Raw genomic sequence first — 14,150 nt, 5'->3', positions numbered from 1 at the left:
TTGGGTTTGTAAGCTTATCCACCATGACAAATAGAGTGTGGGTATTGTTTACATTCTGGTTGATCATTCCTGATAAATGTTGCTGTCTGGCCCTGCGTAACTCATTGTTGAAGCTACCAAGGCTTTGTTTATAGGTGTCATAGTGAAATTGAAGTTTATTTTTCCTCCACTTACGTTCCGCTTTCCTACATTCTCTTTTCAGGGCCCTTACCATCATGGTGGTTCTCCATGGTGTTTTCTGTTTGCTCATTGTTTTCTTTACCTTTACCTTTTCATGACATTCAGTATTTTGGCATAACAATTATCCAGGAATACATCAACTGACTCAGCACTTATTGTTGGAGAGATAGCTATGACTTCCATAAACTGAGAATTGGTACTCTCATTAATGTAAAATGTCTTAACAGAAACAGAATTTACTGGAACATTCGGGGTGATAAGTGATTAAAAAAGACACAGAAATGATCAGACAATTGAAAATGCTGCAAAATCTTTAATTAACAATTTGTAAGAATGTCAATATATCAGAACAGTATAAGTCATTATTAAGATTTCAGTACATTTACATACTAGACGTATTTGAGTGTCATGGTCAATATAACATACAAACAGAAAGAGTTTTGAAAGAACAAGCGAACTGAACAACCCCCACCCCCCAAAACAAATTGAGACAAAACATGGTAACAGAGTATTTCAACAGTAATGAAGGAAATTCAACAGTTACAGGATGTGTTTCGTTATTTGGTGCCAAAATCCGTTAATGATTGTTTGTCTTTACACAGTGGAATTGGCTGTTGCATAATTTTGTTGAAGAAATAACTATGAACATAGCAAATTGCTTGTTCACTAAGGGTCCTTTTAACAGATATCAGGTTATGGTTAAGGATCTGTTAACATTGAAATAGTCAAAGGATGAAAATCAGATACATTCAAATACTTCCTCATGGTGCTGAATGCTTCCGCTTAAACAGTAGCATTATATAAGCAGTACATGTCAATAGCATAATATATAATAGAGAGATAGAAATTGTAAAAATAAATTGTCTTGACAACACTTGGTAATTCATGTAAACATCAGTGGACCCACAGCTCTCTGGGCTCCTCTCCTGATCAACTTCTTAGCTGATACTTTGAACTCCTCCGTCTTCAGAACATATATGATGGGGTTCAGCATGGGCGGCAGTACTGAGGTCAGAGATAGGTTGATGATCCGTATGTTGGAGGGGATGAAGAAGACGAAAAGGTAGGTGATATTGCTAGGCAGATAGTAAATGGCCACCAGTATTAGGTGTGAGGTGCATGTCTTTATGGCCCTGTGTCTGAGAGAGCGATGTAGAGAGAGAGGGTGGAAAGAGATATACAAAACATATGTCAGTACACTCAGTTTATTGGGATTTTTATCTGAAACAAAATAATCACTCCCTTCAGTAGTGATGATGCCCATCGAAGCACCACCGAGTAGGGATGTGTTTGTGCTTTTGGTGTCTTAAAGCCTGAAATGAAAACACAAAATAAGAATGTTTTCATTTCCCTAGTTGGATAAGTGACGCCCCCGCTCCAAGAATTACAATTGCTAACTTGCTGAGCCATAACCAACAAATCAAGCTATCTGGGTGAGTGGCTAGTGGTTAGTTCAGAAGAAAATTCTTCATAAAGGGCTCCACTGCTTAATAGTGCAACTCAAAACAAATAATCCACAATGGGCGGAAAGGGACTTCAAGATCCACAAGATTAAAATGCAGAAACCCTCAAGTAAAGGGATGGCTATGCCTTGGAGTTCTGGAGATCAGGAGAAGATGAGGGCATATGGCACAACCCAGACCCTGCATACATCTCAATCAATCAAATTGATTAATAAAGCCCTTTTTACAACAGCAGTTGTCACAAAGTGCTTTTACAAAAACACCCGGCCTTAAACCCCAAGGAGCAAACAACAGTAGTGTTGAATTTCAGTGGCTAGGAAAAAACTCCCTAAGAAGGCCGAAATTTAGAAAGAAACCTAGAGAGGACCCAGGATCAGAGGGGTGTCCAGTCCTCTTGTGGCGGTGCCGGGTGAAATATTAAGAGTCCAATTGGAATAATTAATAAATGCATGTGGGCTAAATTCATAGTCTATTTAAATTTAGACCAGGTCAGAAGCGTGACCAGATGGACAAGGACAGGGACAACACAGGGGAGGGAGGAGGTGTCAGCACATTGGCAGCCTAAATTGTCAGGTATCGTCTTAATCTGCAACACAACCAGGAGGATTTTGAACAGGGACAGCAATGGGCCCCCCAAACCAGGTACTCCGCAGTTGTGGACAAGGACCTCATGTCGTCCTAAAGTTTAAAACGGGAGGAGACTGGGAAAATTCAGAAAATGAATTCCTCATATCAACAATGATTTATAGTGGAGAAGGAGAACTTCATGGAGAAGGAGAACTTAGTGGGGAAGGAGAACTGACCCTACTCCCCCAGCACAATAACATAGCAGCGTAAGATCTTGGGAATGAGACGGGGGGGGGAGGGGTCCAGTGACACTGTGGCCCTATCCGGGGGAGGCCCCGGACTGGGCCCAACAGGGAGGAAATCAATCCACCCACATTGCCAAGCATCAACCAAAGGGACAACCACCAACCGCAACCACCCTGAATGAGGGCAGAGTATTTCCAGCAGAGTACAGCCCAAATGCACAAGTGTGCAACAGAGAGACAACAACAAGCCAGTGACTCTTCCCCTGAAAGGCAATGGAGGGAAGACATCCCAGTGGCGATGAGAGGCCACCTTGCAAGACAGCAAAGGTGGACAGTATCAAGCCTTCTGGTCACCTTCACGCCCCTGGGCCAGGCTACACCTAATCATAAACCGTGCTGTAGAGATTCGTTTTTAGTAGAACCTTGAACGTTTGCACTGAGTTTGCATTTCTAACCTTAATTGGCAGATCATTCCACAATAGTGGAGCTCTATGAGAGAAGGCACTGCCTCCGGCTGTTTGTGTACAATTAAAAGGCCTGCATATTGTGATCTTAGGTTACGTGTATGGCTGGATCATTTCAGCGAGGTAAGTAGGAGCAAGTCCATGTATTGATTTATAGGTTAACAATAAAACCTTAAAATCAGCCCTAACCCTAACAGGCAGCCAGTGTAAGGACGCTAGTACAGGAGTAATGTGTTCAATTTTTTTTGTTCTAGTTAGGATTCTAGCAGCCGTGAGCAGCACTAATTGAAGTTTATTTATTGATTTGTCAGGGTAACCAGAAAGAAGAGCATTGCAGTAATCTAGTCTAGAAGTAACAAAAGCATGGATGTCACGTCCTGGCTGTGCCCCTAGCCATCTCTGCGCTGGGCTCGGGGCATAGCCAGGACAGGACAGGAGGTGGCCTTTAGCCACCTCTACTCCTTTTTTTGGTTTCCCCAATTGGAGGCAGGTGTTAGTCATTGCCTCCAATTGGGGACCCTATTTAAGTTTAGTTTGTAGGCCCCAAGGCGTGGTTCATTTTGGTTTTGTTTGTCCTGTGTAAGGAATACCCACGTCACTGGTTGCTGCCTTTTTGTTTTGTTGGAGTCCTTCTTTCTTTTGTTTGAATAAAACATGGATTACCCTTGTGACCTTCAGTCTGCGCCTCTGTCCTTTCCACCCCACGACCGTGACAGAATGAACCACCAAAAAAGGAACCGCAGACGCACGAGGAAGACCCGCCATGGCCACAGGGACAACTCCCTGTGGTTGTGGGAGAAGCCAGAGACGCCGGAGGAGGAAGCTCGGCGTCTCTGCGCTTATTCCGGCTACGCCCCTCTGGTACACCCGTTGAGAGGGGAGTATGCCTGGAGAGGCGATTGGGGGGCTGACTCCCTCTCCCCGGACGACGAGGATGTGGTGTATGGGAGAGTGGAGGAAGACCCCCCGGTGGCGCAAACCCGGAGGTCGCCCCAAGACTTTTTTGGGGGGGTGCTATGGGGCGTGGACCAGTGGGGTGGTGTCAAGCCCCTCAGCCGGCAGGAGGAGGGGGTCGTCAAGGAGCTCCTACAGGAGATGCAGAGGACGGAGAGGACGGGCCGTAGGAGGGGAGGCCAGAGGAGGAAGCAGCAGCCCGTGCCTCCTACCAGCCACGGGTTGGATGGTACGAGTGGTCCCCTGTCCAGTCGGCGTGCCCCACTCCCTACTCCGCAGCCTGCTACCACCCCGCGGCCTACCCCGCGGCCTACCCCGCGGCCTACCCCGCGGCCTACCCTGCGGCCTACCCCGCGGCGCCCTGCTTCCCCTGCTGCCAGGGAGCCGCAGCCAGCGCCCCCTGCTGCTTGGGAGCCGCAGCCAGCGCCCCCTGCTGCTTGGGAGCCGCAGCCAGCGCCCCCCGCTGCCTGGGAGCCGCAGCTAGCGCTCCCCGCTGCCTGGGAGCCGCAGCCAGCGCCCCCTGCTGCTTGGGAGCCGCAGCCAGCGCCCCCCGCAGCTTGGGAGCCGCAGCCAGCGTCCCCCGCTGCCTGGGAGCCGCAGCCAGCGCCGCCAGCGCCCCCCGCTGCCTGGGAGCCGCAGCCAGCGCCCCCCGCTGCCTGGGAGCCGCAGCCAGCGCCGCCAGCGCCCCCCGCTGCCTGGGAGCCGCAGCCAGCGCCGCCAGCGCCCCCCGCTGCTTGGGAGCCGCAGCCAGCGCCCCCCGCTGCTTGGGAGCCGCAGCCAGCGCCCCCCGCTGCTTGGGAGCCGCAGCCAGCGCCCCCCGCTGCTTGGGAGCCGCAGCCAGCGTCCCCCGCTGCTTGGGAGCCGCAGCCAGCGCCCCCCGCTGCTTGGGAGCCGCAGCCAGCGTCCCCCGCTGCTTGGGAGCCGCAGCCAGCGTTCCCCGCTGCCTGGGAGCCGCAGCCAGCGCCGCCAGCGCCCCCCGCTGCCCAGCGGCCGCAGCCGCCAGCTCCTCCCGCTGCCCAGTGGCCGCAGCCGCCAGCTCCTCCCGCTGCCCAGTGGCCGCAGCCGCCAGCTCCTCCCGCTGCCCAGTGGCCTCAGCCGCCAGCTCCACCCGCTGCCCAGTGGCCTCAGCCGCCAGCTCCACCCGCTGCCCAGTGGCCTCAGCCGCCAGCTCCTCCCGCTGCCCAGTGGCCTCAGCCGCCAGATCCTCCCGCTGCCCAGTGGCCTCAGCCGCCAGCTCCACCCGCTGCCCAGTGGCCTCAGCCGCCAGCTCCTCCCGCTGCCCTGTTTTCGCCGCCGCCAGGACCCGCCGTGGACTGGCCGCCGCCCGGGTCCCGCGGATGACTGGCCGCCGCCGCCTGGGCCCGCGGATGACTGGCCGCCGCCGCCTGGGCCCGCGGATGACTGGCCGCCGCCGCCCGGGCCCACGGATGACTGGCCGCCGCCGCCCGGGCCCGCGGATGCCTGGCCGCCGCCGCCCGGGCCCGCGGATGACTGGCCGCCGCCGCCCGAGCCAGCGGATGACTGGCCGCCGCCGCCCGGGGCCGTGGATGACTGGTTGCCGCCGCCCGAGCCAGCGGTTGACTGGCCGCCCGAGGCCGCGGATGACTGGCCGCCGCCGCCCGAGCCCGCGGTTGACTGGCCGCCTTGTCCCGCAGCGCCTTCACCTGCCCAGGAGCCCCCGCATCGTCTCAGCGGCGCCCTCGCCTGTCCCGGCCTCAGCGGCGCCCTCGCCTGTCCCGGCCTCAGCGGCGCCCTCGCCTGTCCCGGCTCCTGCTCCTCCGCCGGCTGCCGACCTGCCGCCGGCTCCTATTCCTCCGCCGGCTCCCCCGTCTCCTGCTCCTCTGCCGGCTGCCGACCTGCCGCCGGCTCCTATTCCTCCGCCGGCTCCCCCGTCTCCTATTCCTCTGCCGGCTCCTGTTCCTCCACCGGCTCCCCTGTCTCCTATTCCTCCGCCGGCTCCCCCGGCTCCTACTCCTCCGCCGGCTCTCCCGCCGGCTCCGGACCCTCCGCCGGCTCCCCCGGCTCCTGCTCCTCCACCGGCTCCTATTCCCCCGCCGGCTCCCCCGTCTCCTATTCCTCTGCCGGCTCTTCCGCCGGCTCCGGACCCTCCGCCGGCTCTTCCGCCGGCCCTTCCGCCGGCTCCGGACCCTCCGCCGGCTCCCCCAGCTCTTGCTCCTCCACCGGCTCCTGCTCCTCCGCCGGCACCTACTCCTCCGCCGGCTCTTCCGCCGGCTCCTGACCCTCCACCGGTTTCCCCGTCTCCTACTCCTCCGCCGGCTCTTCCGCAGGCTCCTGTCCCGGCCTCAGCGGCGCCCTCGCCTGTCCCGGCTCCTGCTCCTCCGCCGGCTGCCGACCTGCCGCCGGCTCCTATTCCTCCGCCGGCTCCCCCGTCTCCTGCTCCTCTGCCGGCTGCCGACCTGCCGCCGGCTCCTATTCCTCCGCCGGCTCCCCCGTCTCCTATTCCTCTGCCGGCTCCTGTTCCTCCACCGGCTCCCCTGTCTCCTATTCCTCCGCCGGCTCCCCCGGCTCCTACTCCTCCGCCGGCTCTCCCGCCGGCTCCGGACCCTCCGCCGGCTCCCCCGGCTCCTGCTCCTCCACCGGCTCCTATTCCCCCGCCGGCTCCCCCGTCTCCTATTCCTCTGCCGGCTCTTCCGCCGGCTCCGGACCCTCCGCCGGCTCTTCCGCCGGCCCTTCCGCCGGCTCCGGACCCTCCGCCGGCTCCCCCAGCTCTTGCTCCTCCACCGGCTCCTGCTCCTCCGCCGGCACCTACTCCTCCGCCGGCTCTTCCGCCGGCTCCTGACCCTCCACCGGTTTCCCCGTCTCCTACTCCTCCGCCGGCTCTTCCGCAGGCTCCTGACCCTCCGCCGGCTCCCCCGTCTCCTATTCCTCCGCCGGCTCCCCCGACTCCTACTCCACCGCCGGCTCTTCCGCCGGCTCCGGACCCTCCGCCGGCTTCCCCGGCTCCGGACCCTCCGCCGGCTTCCCCGGCTCCTGCTCCTCCGCCGGCTCCTATTCCCCCGCCGGCTCCCCCGTCTCCTGCTCCTCCGCCGGCTCCTACTCCTCCGCCGGCTCTTCCGCCGGCTCCTGACCCTCCGCCGGTTTCCCCATCTCCTGCTCCTCCGCCGGCTCTTCCGCCGGCTCCGGACCCTCCGCCGCCTCCCCCGGCTCCTGCTCCTCCGCCGGCTCCTATTCCCCCGCCGGCTCCCCCGTCTCCTGCTCCTCCGCCGGCTCTTCCGCCGGCTCCTGACCCTCCGCCGGTTTCCCCGTCTCCTATTCCTCCACCGGCTCCCCCGGCTCCTGCTCCTCCGCCGGCTGTCGACCCTCCGCCGGCTCCCCCGGCTCCTGCTCCTCCGCCGGCTCTCGACCCTCTGCCGGCTCCCCCGGCTCCTGTTCCTCCGCCGGCTGTCGACCCGCCGCCGGCTCTCCTGCCGGCTCCTGTCCCTCCGCCGGCTCTCCCGTCTCCTGACCCTCTGCCTCCCTGGCCTGTCCCTGCAGCTCCGCCTCCCCGGCCTGTGCCGGCGGCTCCGGGCGCTGAGCCTCCGCCGGTCCGGGTGTGGTCGTCCCGGTCTTGCGGTCGGGAGCCCGCACCTTTGGGGGGGGGTACTGTCACGTCCTGGCTGTGCCCCTAGCCATCTCTGCGCTGGGCTCGGGGCATAGCCAGGACAGGACAGGAGGTGGCCTTTAGCCACCTCTACTCCTTTTTTTGGTTTCCCCAATTGGAGGCAGGTGTTAGTCATTGCCTCCAATTGGGGACCCTATTTAAGTTTAGTTTGTAGGCCCCAAGGCGTGGTTCATTTTGGTTTTGTTTGTCCTGTGTAAGGAATACCCACGTCACTGGTTGCTGCCTTTTTGTTTTGTTGGAGTCCTTCTTTCTTTTGTTTGAATAAAACATGGATTACCCTTGTGACCTTCAGTCTGCGCCTCTGTCCTTTCCACCCCACGACCGTGACAATGGATTAGATTTTCTGCATCAGTTTTTGTTTTTTGCAATGTTTCAAAGATGAAAATAAGCAACTCTTGAGACATATTTTATATGTTCATCAAAGGAGAGGTCAGGGTCAAGGGTAATGCCAAGGTTTCTTACAGTTTTTTGGGATACGACTATGCAGCCGTCGAGGTTCACAGTGAAATCTGCTAAGAACCCTCGTTGTTTCTTGGGTCTTAAAACGGGAATTTCTGTTTTTCTTAAATTTATGAGCAAGAAGTTCTCTGTCATCCACTTCCTAATATCTGAAACGCATGCTCCCAATGTAGCTAATTCTGGGGCTTCTCCATGCTTCATTGAAATATATAACTGTGTGTCATCAGCATAACAGTGAGGAACACCTTGAGGAACACCCAAACATACCTTTGACTTGTCAGAGGATATGCCATCCACACTAACAAACTGATATATTTCAGATAAATAAGATTTAAACCAGGCTAGAACATGTCCACGTAGCCCAGTATGGGTTTCCAGTCTCTCTAAGAGAAGGGAGTGATCAATAGTGTCAAAACCAGCACTAAGATCAAGAAGCAACAGGATGGATGCGGAACCTTTGTCTGAGGCCATTAGAAGGTCATTTGTTACCTTCACGAGTGCAGTCTCAGTACTATGATGGGGTCTGAAACTGGACTGGAGCATTTCATAAATGTTATTTGTCTCCAGGAAGGCATTCAGTTGTTGGGAAACACATTTTTCTAAGAATTTTTAGCGGAATGGGAGGTTTGATATTGGCCTCTAATTGTTTAATAGGTTGGGATCCAGATTAGATTTTTTTACAAGAGGCTTAATTTCAGCTATTTTTAGTGAGTTTGGAACACATCCGAAGGAAAGGGAGTAATTTATTATGTTCAATATTGGCTGACCTAGCACAGGAAATAGCTCCTTAAGTAATTTTGTTGGAATCGGGTCTAGCTGACAGTAAGACAGTGACCCGATAATCAAGGATTTTGGGGGGATATTATTAGATCTACAATATCTATTTCTCGTGACAGGACTAAATCTAAGGTGTGATTATGGCAGTGTGTTGGACCTGAGACATTGAGTAAATTATGGCTTAAAAGGCTTTTTGAAGAGGATCATTAGACTTTTCAATATGAATATTGAAATCGCCAAAAATGTGAATACTATCTGCCATGACTATAAGGTTAGACAAGAATTCTAGAAACTCATTGAGGAACATTGTGTATGGCCCGGGGGGCCTGTAAATAGTAGCTATGTAAAACTATTTATCGGACTGGTAAACTTTCATGAGTAAAACTTCAAAATAATGAAAATCAGTGATGTGTTTGAGAGTAAATGTATATTTACTGTCATAAATATTAACAACACCCCATCCTTTTTGGGATGCACAAGGGATAAGATCACTATTACAGCCAGGAGGAGAGGCCTCATTTAGGGCAGTGAATTCATCAGGCTTTAGCCACGTTTCACATAAACCAATAACATCTAGTTTATGATCAGAGATTTATTCATTTACTGCAAATGCCTTTGGAGCAAGGGATCTATCATTTAGGTGTCCCATTTTGAGATGCAAGGTGATACAGACATTTTTATTTGTGACCGAGGTGGAGGAAGGCTTTATCTTAATAAGGTTGTTTTTGTTAGCACTGCATTGTTTAACTTTTCTCAGCCTGGAACTTTTCTCAGCGGCCTGACCTGCACCCTATCTCATGGTGAGGCTATGTGAGTGCGACTCCTGTCAATGTTCCTAGATAAAAGAAGAGCACCACTCCAGCTAGGATGGAGTCCGTCGCTCCTCAGCAGATCAGCCCTTGCCATATTTCTGGGAGAGTCCCAAAAAGATAGCGAGTTATCTACAAACTCTACCTCCTGCGACTGGCAGAACTCTGTTTTCACCCAGCAATTGAGTTGCGCAAGTCTGCTGTAGAGCTCGTCACTACCCCTAGCTGGGAGGGGGCCAGAGACAATTACTCGATGCCGACACATCATTTTCATCCTAACATCGTTGGTGCCAACGTGAATGACAATATCTTTGTACTCTCTATACTTGCCAGTTTTAGACTTTGCTAGCACCAACCCCAGATGCGGCTACGTCGGTGGCTCTGCCCCCCGGTAAACAGTGTACGATCGCTGGCTGATTCTTTAGTCTAATACTGCGGGTAATGGAATCGCCGATGACTACAGTTTTACGTTTTTCCAGGCCACTGGTAGAACATGCCTGCCGATCATTCCCCTCCGAAGACGGCTCGGGTCTTGACTCTGACTCCAGTGGGGAAAACCTGTTCAAAGTCTCAGTTGGATTTAGCAACAACTCAGGTTTAACTGGTCGACGGCATTTCTTCCCGGCGACCAAGAGAAAGTTCTTGCCCGGCTGCAGAAGTTGTGCCGGGGGGCTAACAACACTATCATTTCTTCCTGGTGGCACAGACGCAGTTTTTTCTATTTCTAAATTATGTCCAAAAAGATTCCCGGTGTAGTAAAGTTCGGTAAGAGGTCAACAGATGAAAAATATGGCATTGGTAAACTCTTAAAGTAGAATTTGACCAATTAGTTTATATAGAGTAAATTCGAAAAAACAGCAGGAAGCGTACAGCACGTCAACGATCCCACAATGCAATGCAAAAATGGGCTTCTGTAAACGACCGGTGGTGCCATCTGGCCTTCGAACCACTCTGGATGACCGGGCAATGAGGAGACTGATCAGAGAGGCTAACAAGAAGCAAACTTTGAAGAAGCTTCAGGCCTTTATGGCAAAGACTGGTCAGTGGGTCACATGCCCAAAATACAGGTCAGATGAGACCAAAATGTAGTTTATTGGCCTGAATGCAAAACAGTGTCTAGCAAAAACCCAATAAATCTTTCCACCCAAAGAACACCATGCCTACAGTAAAGTAATGTTGTGGCAGCATCCTGGTGTGGGGGTGTTTCTCTTCATTAGGGACTTGAGCACGGTTCAGAATAGAAAGGATAGACCTCTTGAACTCTGGTTTTAACAACAGGTATGTGTGATCCTTTGTCTTGCTATTCTAATAATGTGAAGATTCTTCTAAAAATATACAATAATTCTCAACTTTTTTTAAATAGCTTTCACTAGGTATAAATAATTATAGTTTTACCTATAAAGTTACCATATGATTTAACAGAATCAACGTTATTTGTCAATTTAATTTATTTTGTTTGTCATTGTCTTTTGAACTTGATATCAGCTAGATCTGAGCTTCAATATAACCACAGCTACAATGGTTTAAAATGTATGATTTAGTCAGGTTTAATCAAGTTTCCTGAAAGGTAGGGGATAATATTTTCTCATATGTGAAGAAAATGTACCAGTAAAGTAAATACAGGCAGATAGCACGGATCAGTACTCCATCTCACCTGTCCTTGGGAAGTGTAATGGTGAAGAGGGCGTGGGTGATACAGATGTAAGATGCTATGATGAAGATCATGGGAATATAGAAGACAATACAAGGGATGAGGTGTGACAACACACGGTTAGGGAGCACGTCAGAACAGGGGGCTGCCAGACTGTACAGAGGATAATGGTCACAGAAGTAGCTGTTGATCACCACAGACCTACAATACAAGACAATGGAAATGTTACTGTTAACTGAGCCCCAGGTTGACATGTAGAAATAATGATCCCTGAGTTTCATTTTGAAATTATGCAAATATATTTTCAATGAACAAATTAATAATCATAAAATGATCCAATGTTTTTGTTTTCTTCTTCGAGTCACCTCAGGGTCTCCGTTAATGCCTACATGTTAGAAGGAACAGGTATGTGTCTTATCCTAAGTTTGGTATCCCAGTACCGGTCTGAGTTTCAAACCGGTATCTATTTGTTTACAGACCCTAATTAGCCGCCGGGATACTTACCCACAGAAGGAGAGGCGGGTGATGAAACTCAAAGGGAATAACACAATGAACACAGCGAACACCCAGGCAGCACCGGTCAGCTGAAACATGAATCTGTGACTCACTAACACGTGGTACCTGTATGGACAGAGGAAATAAACTGTTGGTCCTATCCAGAGTGAATTGCCATAGCACATTCTCATTTGACTGGATTGAGTCAATATTTTATCCTTAATAACAATAGATTTAGTTCATCCATGAGGTAGGAAAATGTGTTTTTAAATATTCAGTAAATATGTTTCATTTAAAATACAGTACTTTGTTAATCCTGTAGGAGGTAATTATCAAAATATACTGAATTGAATTAGATGTAATTATTTGATTTGTCATCTGAGACCTGAGTGGCCGGCAGATGGCCACCAGTCTGTCATAGGAGAGAATGATGAGATTGAAGGACTGCATGAAGAGGAAGATGACGACAAAGAAATAATTGGCGAGGCATTGGTCGTAGGAGATGTACTGTCTGCCGAACAGGAACATATCCAGGAGATTGGGGACCAGAGCAGTTGTCCCACATACATCTGTGAGGGCCAGGTTGAACACTGCGATGTACTTGGGGCTGTAAGGAAAGCATATGACTTCATTTTTACGATGGGGAATTGTTGTTTAAATTAATACCTATAGAATCATCTTACATTGATTGACATGAATCCGACCGCAGAAACACATCATAACATTTGGGGAATGCCTACTATATATATTATTATGTAAAATATGTTGCTAGACCACGATTGAACTGGAGTGGAGATGGGAGGTAAAACACTATCACATTTCATAATGCCTTTAAAACAATTACCTGCACTCCTGGTGGGCTTATCATCTAATGGTATGGGCATACTTGTCTAGAACACATCCATCCATTAATATTGTCACAAAATATATATTTCATTACCATTTCTAAGTACATGGTCAGTCTTAAACTGACAGTGAAGTTTGGTTTAGCAATTTCATAATTAACGACAGTATATCACATGCAGACATTTACTTTGTATTATGTTTACTAATGCTTTCCATCCACTTGTCTACAGAGAGCGTTGCAGTGTGGGTTTTGTAATTTCTTCTATAACATGCGGAAAAAGGTCACATATGTTATAACATATACATACACTGTGATACATTAGCATTGTGTACTATGCATGTAATAAAAAGTTGGATGGATTACCCAATATAGACAGCATTATGCTGTACAGTGTTAGTGGATCACATTCTCACATTCAATGAAATTAGAAACCTCAGGCCACTTTTGGGTATTTAAATCCACAAGCCTCTCATTGGACATGGCATCTTCTTTACAGAAGAGCTACTCAGGATAAGAGAACTAATTACCTGTGGAGGCTGCGGTCCATGGAGATGACAAACATGACGAAGGTATTGCCGATCTAGAACCAATACACACGTATTTTAAATCCTGAATGTACTGTTGATCCCAGAAATGGTATTAACCACTTGACCAAAGCTATGGACTAACCAGAGACATGATGTATACAAAACAGAGGAAGACATAGTAGTACTTCATGTGGGGGATCCCTGTGAATCCACTGATGTAGAAGTAAGGGGGTCGGATGATGGTGGTGATGTTCTCTGTCAGGCTAAGGTCAGAGGGCAGAGACGTCATCCTGACTGGTGGTGTTATTAACAGGTATCTTTGGCTGGTAATAAGCATGAAAATACACCAATCCATTATGCATCATTAATAAATGAATACATCACATAAAGGTAATCATAGTCTACTTTAAAGCTTTTGTAGAGTAGATTATAATGTATACATCAATAATGCCAAGGCAATTATTTTAGTTCAATCATTAAATTATAAAAATAATATATGTACAGCTCTGCAAATTATTCTTTCCTTTCCAAAGAAGTCGAAAAGGAATGATTTGAGTGAGAAACAGAAGGTTAAAATTAAGAGACCACTGCAAATTGAATGCTTCTTTTCCTCACAAAATGTTCCTTTTCAACTTTTTTGGAAAGGACAGAAAAAGGTGCAGTGGTCTCTAAATTCATTGGTTAATAAGATGAGGAAAGTACTTTCAGAGGTGAGACGGTGCATTCTCTACTTGCATACTATATTCTACTTACATACTATATACTACTTGCATACTATATACTACTTGCATACTATATACTTTTACATGAAATCTAGTTGATAATAAGTTGAAAATCTCAATTGCAATGCAAGAACAATATTTAAAGGAGAAATCATTCATAAAAATGATATTATGAAAAAATTATGTTCATGATCATTTAAAAAAAACAGTTTCAATATCAGAATCAATTAATCATCTAAAAAATAAATATGAAGCACTTTCTACATGAGCTGTCACAAAGTGCTTTTACAGATATCAAATGAATGATAGAAAACATAATGATGTTGCCTTTATGTTCCCTACTTCAAATAAACTACTACCTGATGAAC

At 50.0% G+C, this 14,150-nt stretch overlaps 1 protein-coding gene across 1 annotated transcript; it reads right to left on the bottom strand.

The window, feature by feature from the left end:
* Positions 1–1,063: 1,063 nt before the first annotated feature.
* Positions 1,064–13,349, bottom strand: LOC105007286 (olfactory receptor 2AT4-like). Its single transcript, XM_010866162.3, has 6 exons — positions 13,203–13,349; positions 13,061–13,113; positions 12,072–12,293; positions 11,696–11,812; positions 11,195–11,392; positions 1,064–1,319 (listed from the first exon to the last, which is right to left on the bottom strand). The coding sequence occupies exons 1-6, from the start codon at positions 13,347–13,349 to the stop codon at positions 1,064–1,066; spliced, it is 993 nt and encodes a 330-aa protein (XP_010864464.2).
* Between the last annotated feature and the right edge of the window lie 801 nt (positions 13,350–14,150).

Source organism: Esox lucius, chromosome 7 (genome assembly GCF_011004845.1).
Source record: "Esox lucius isolate fEsoLuc1 chromosome 7, fEsoLuc1.pri, whole genome shotgun sequence".
Taxonomy (NCBI): Eukaryota; Metazoa; Chordata; class Actinopteri; order Esociformes; family Esocidae; genus Esox; species Esox lucius.
Note: the sequence above shows the minus strand (reverse complement) of the source record. Positions and strands in the feature narration are given on the sequence as shown.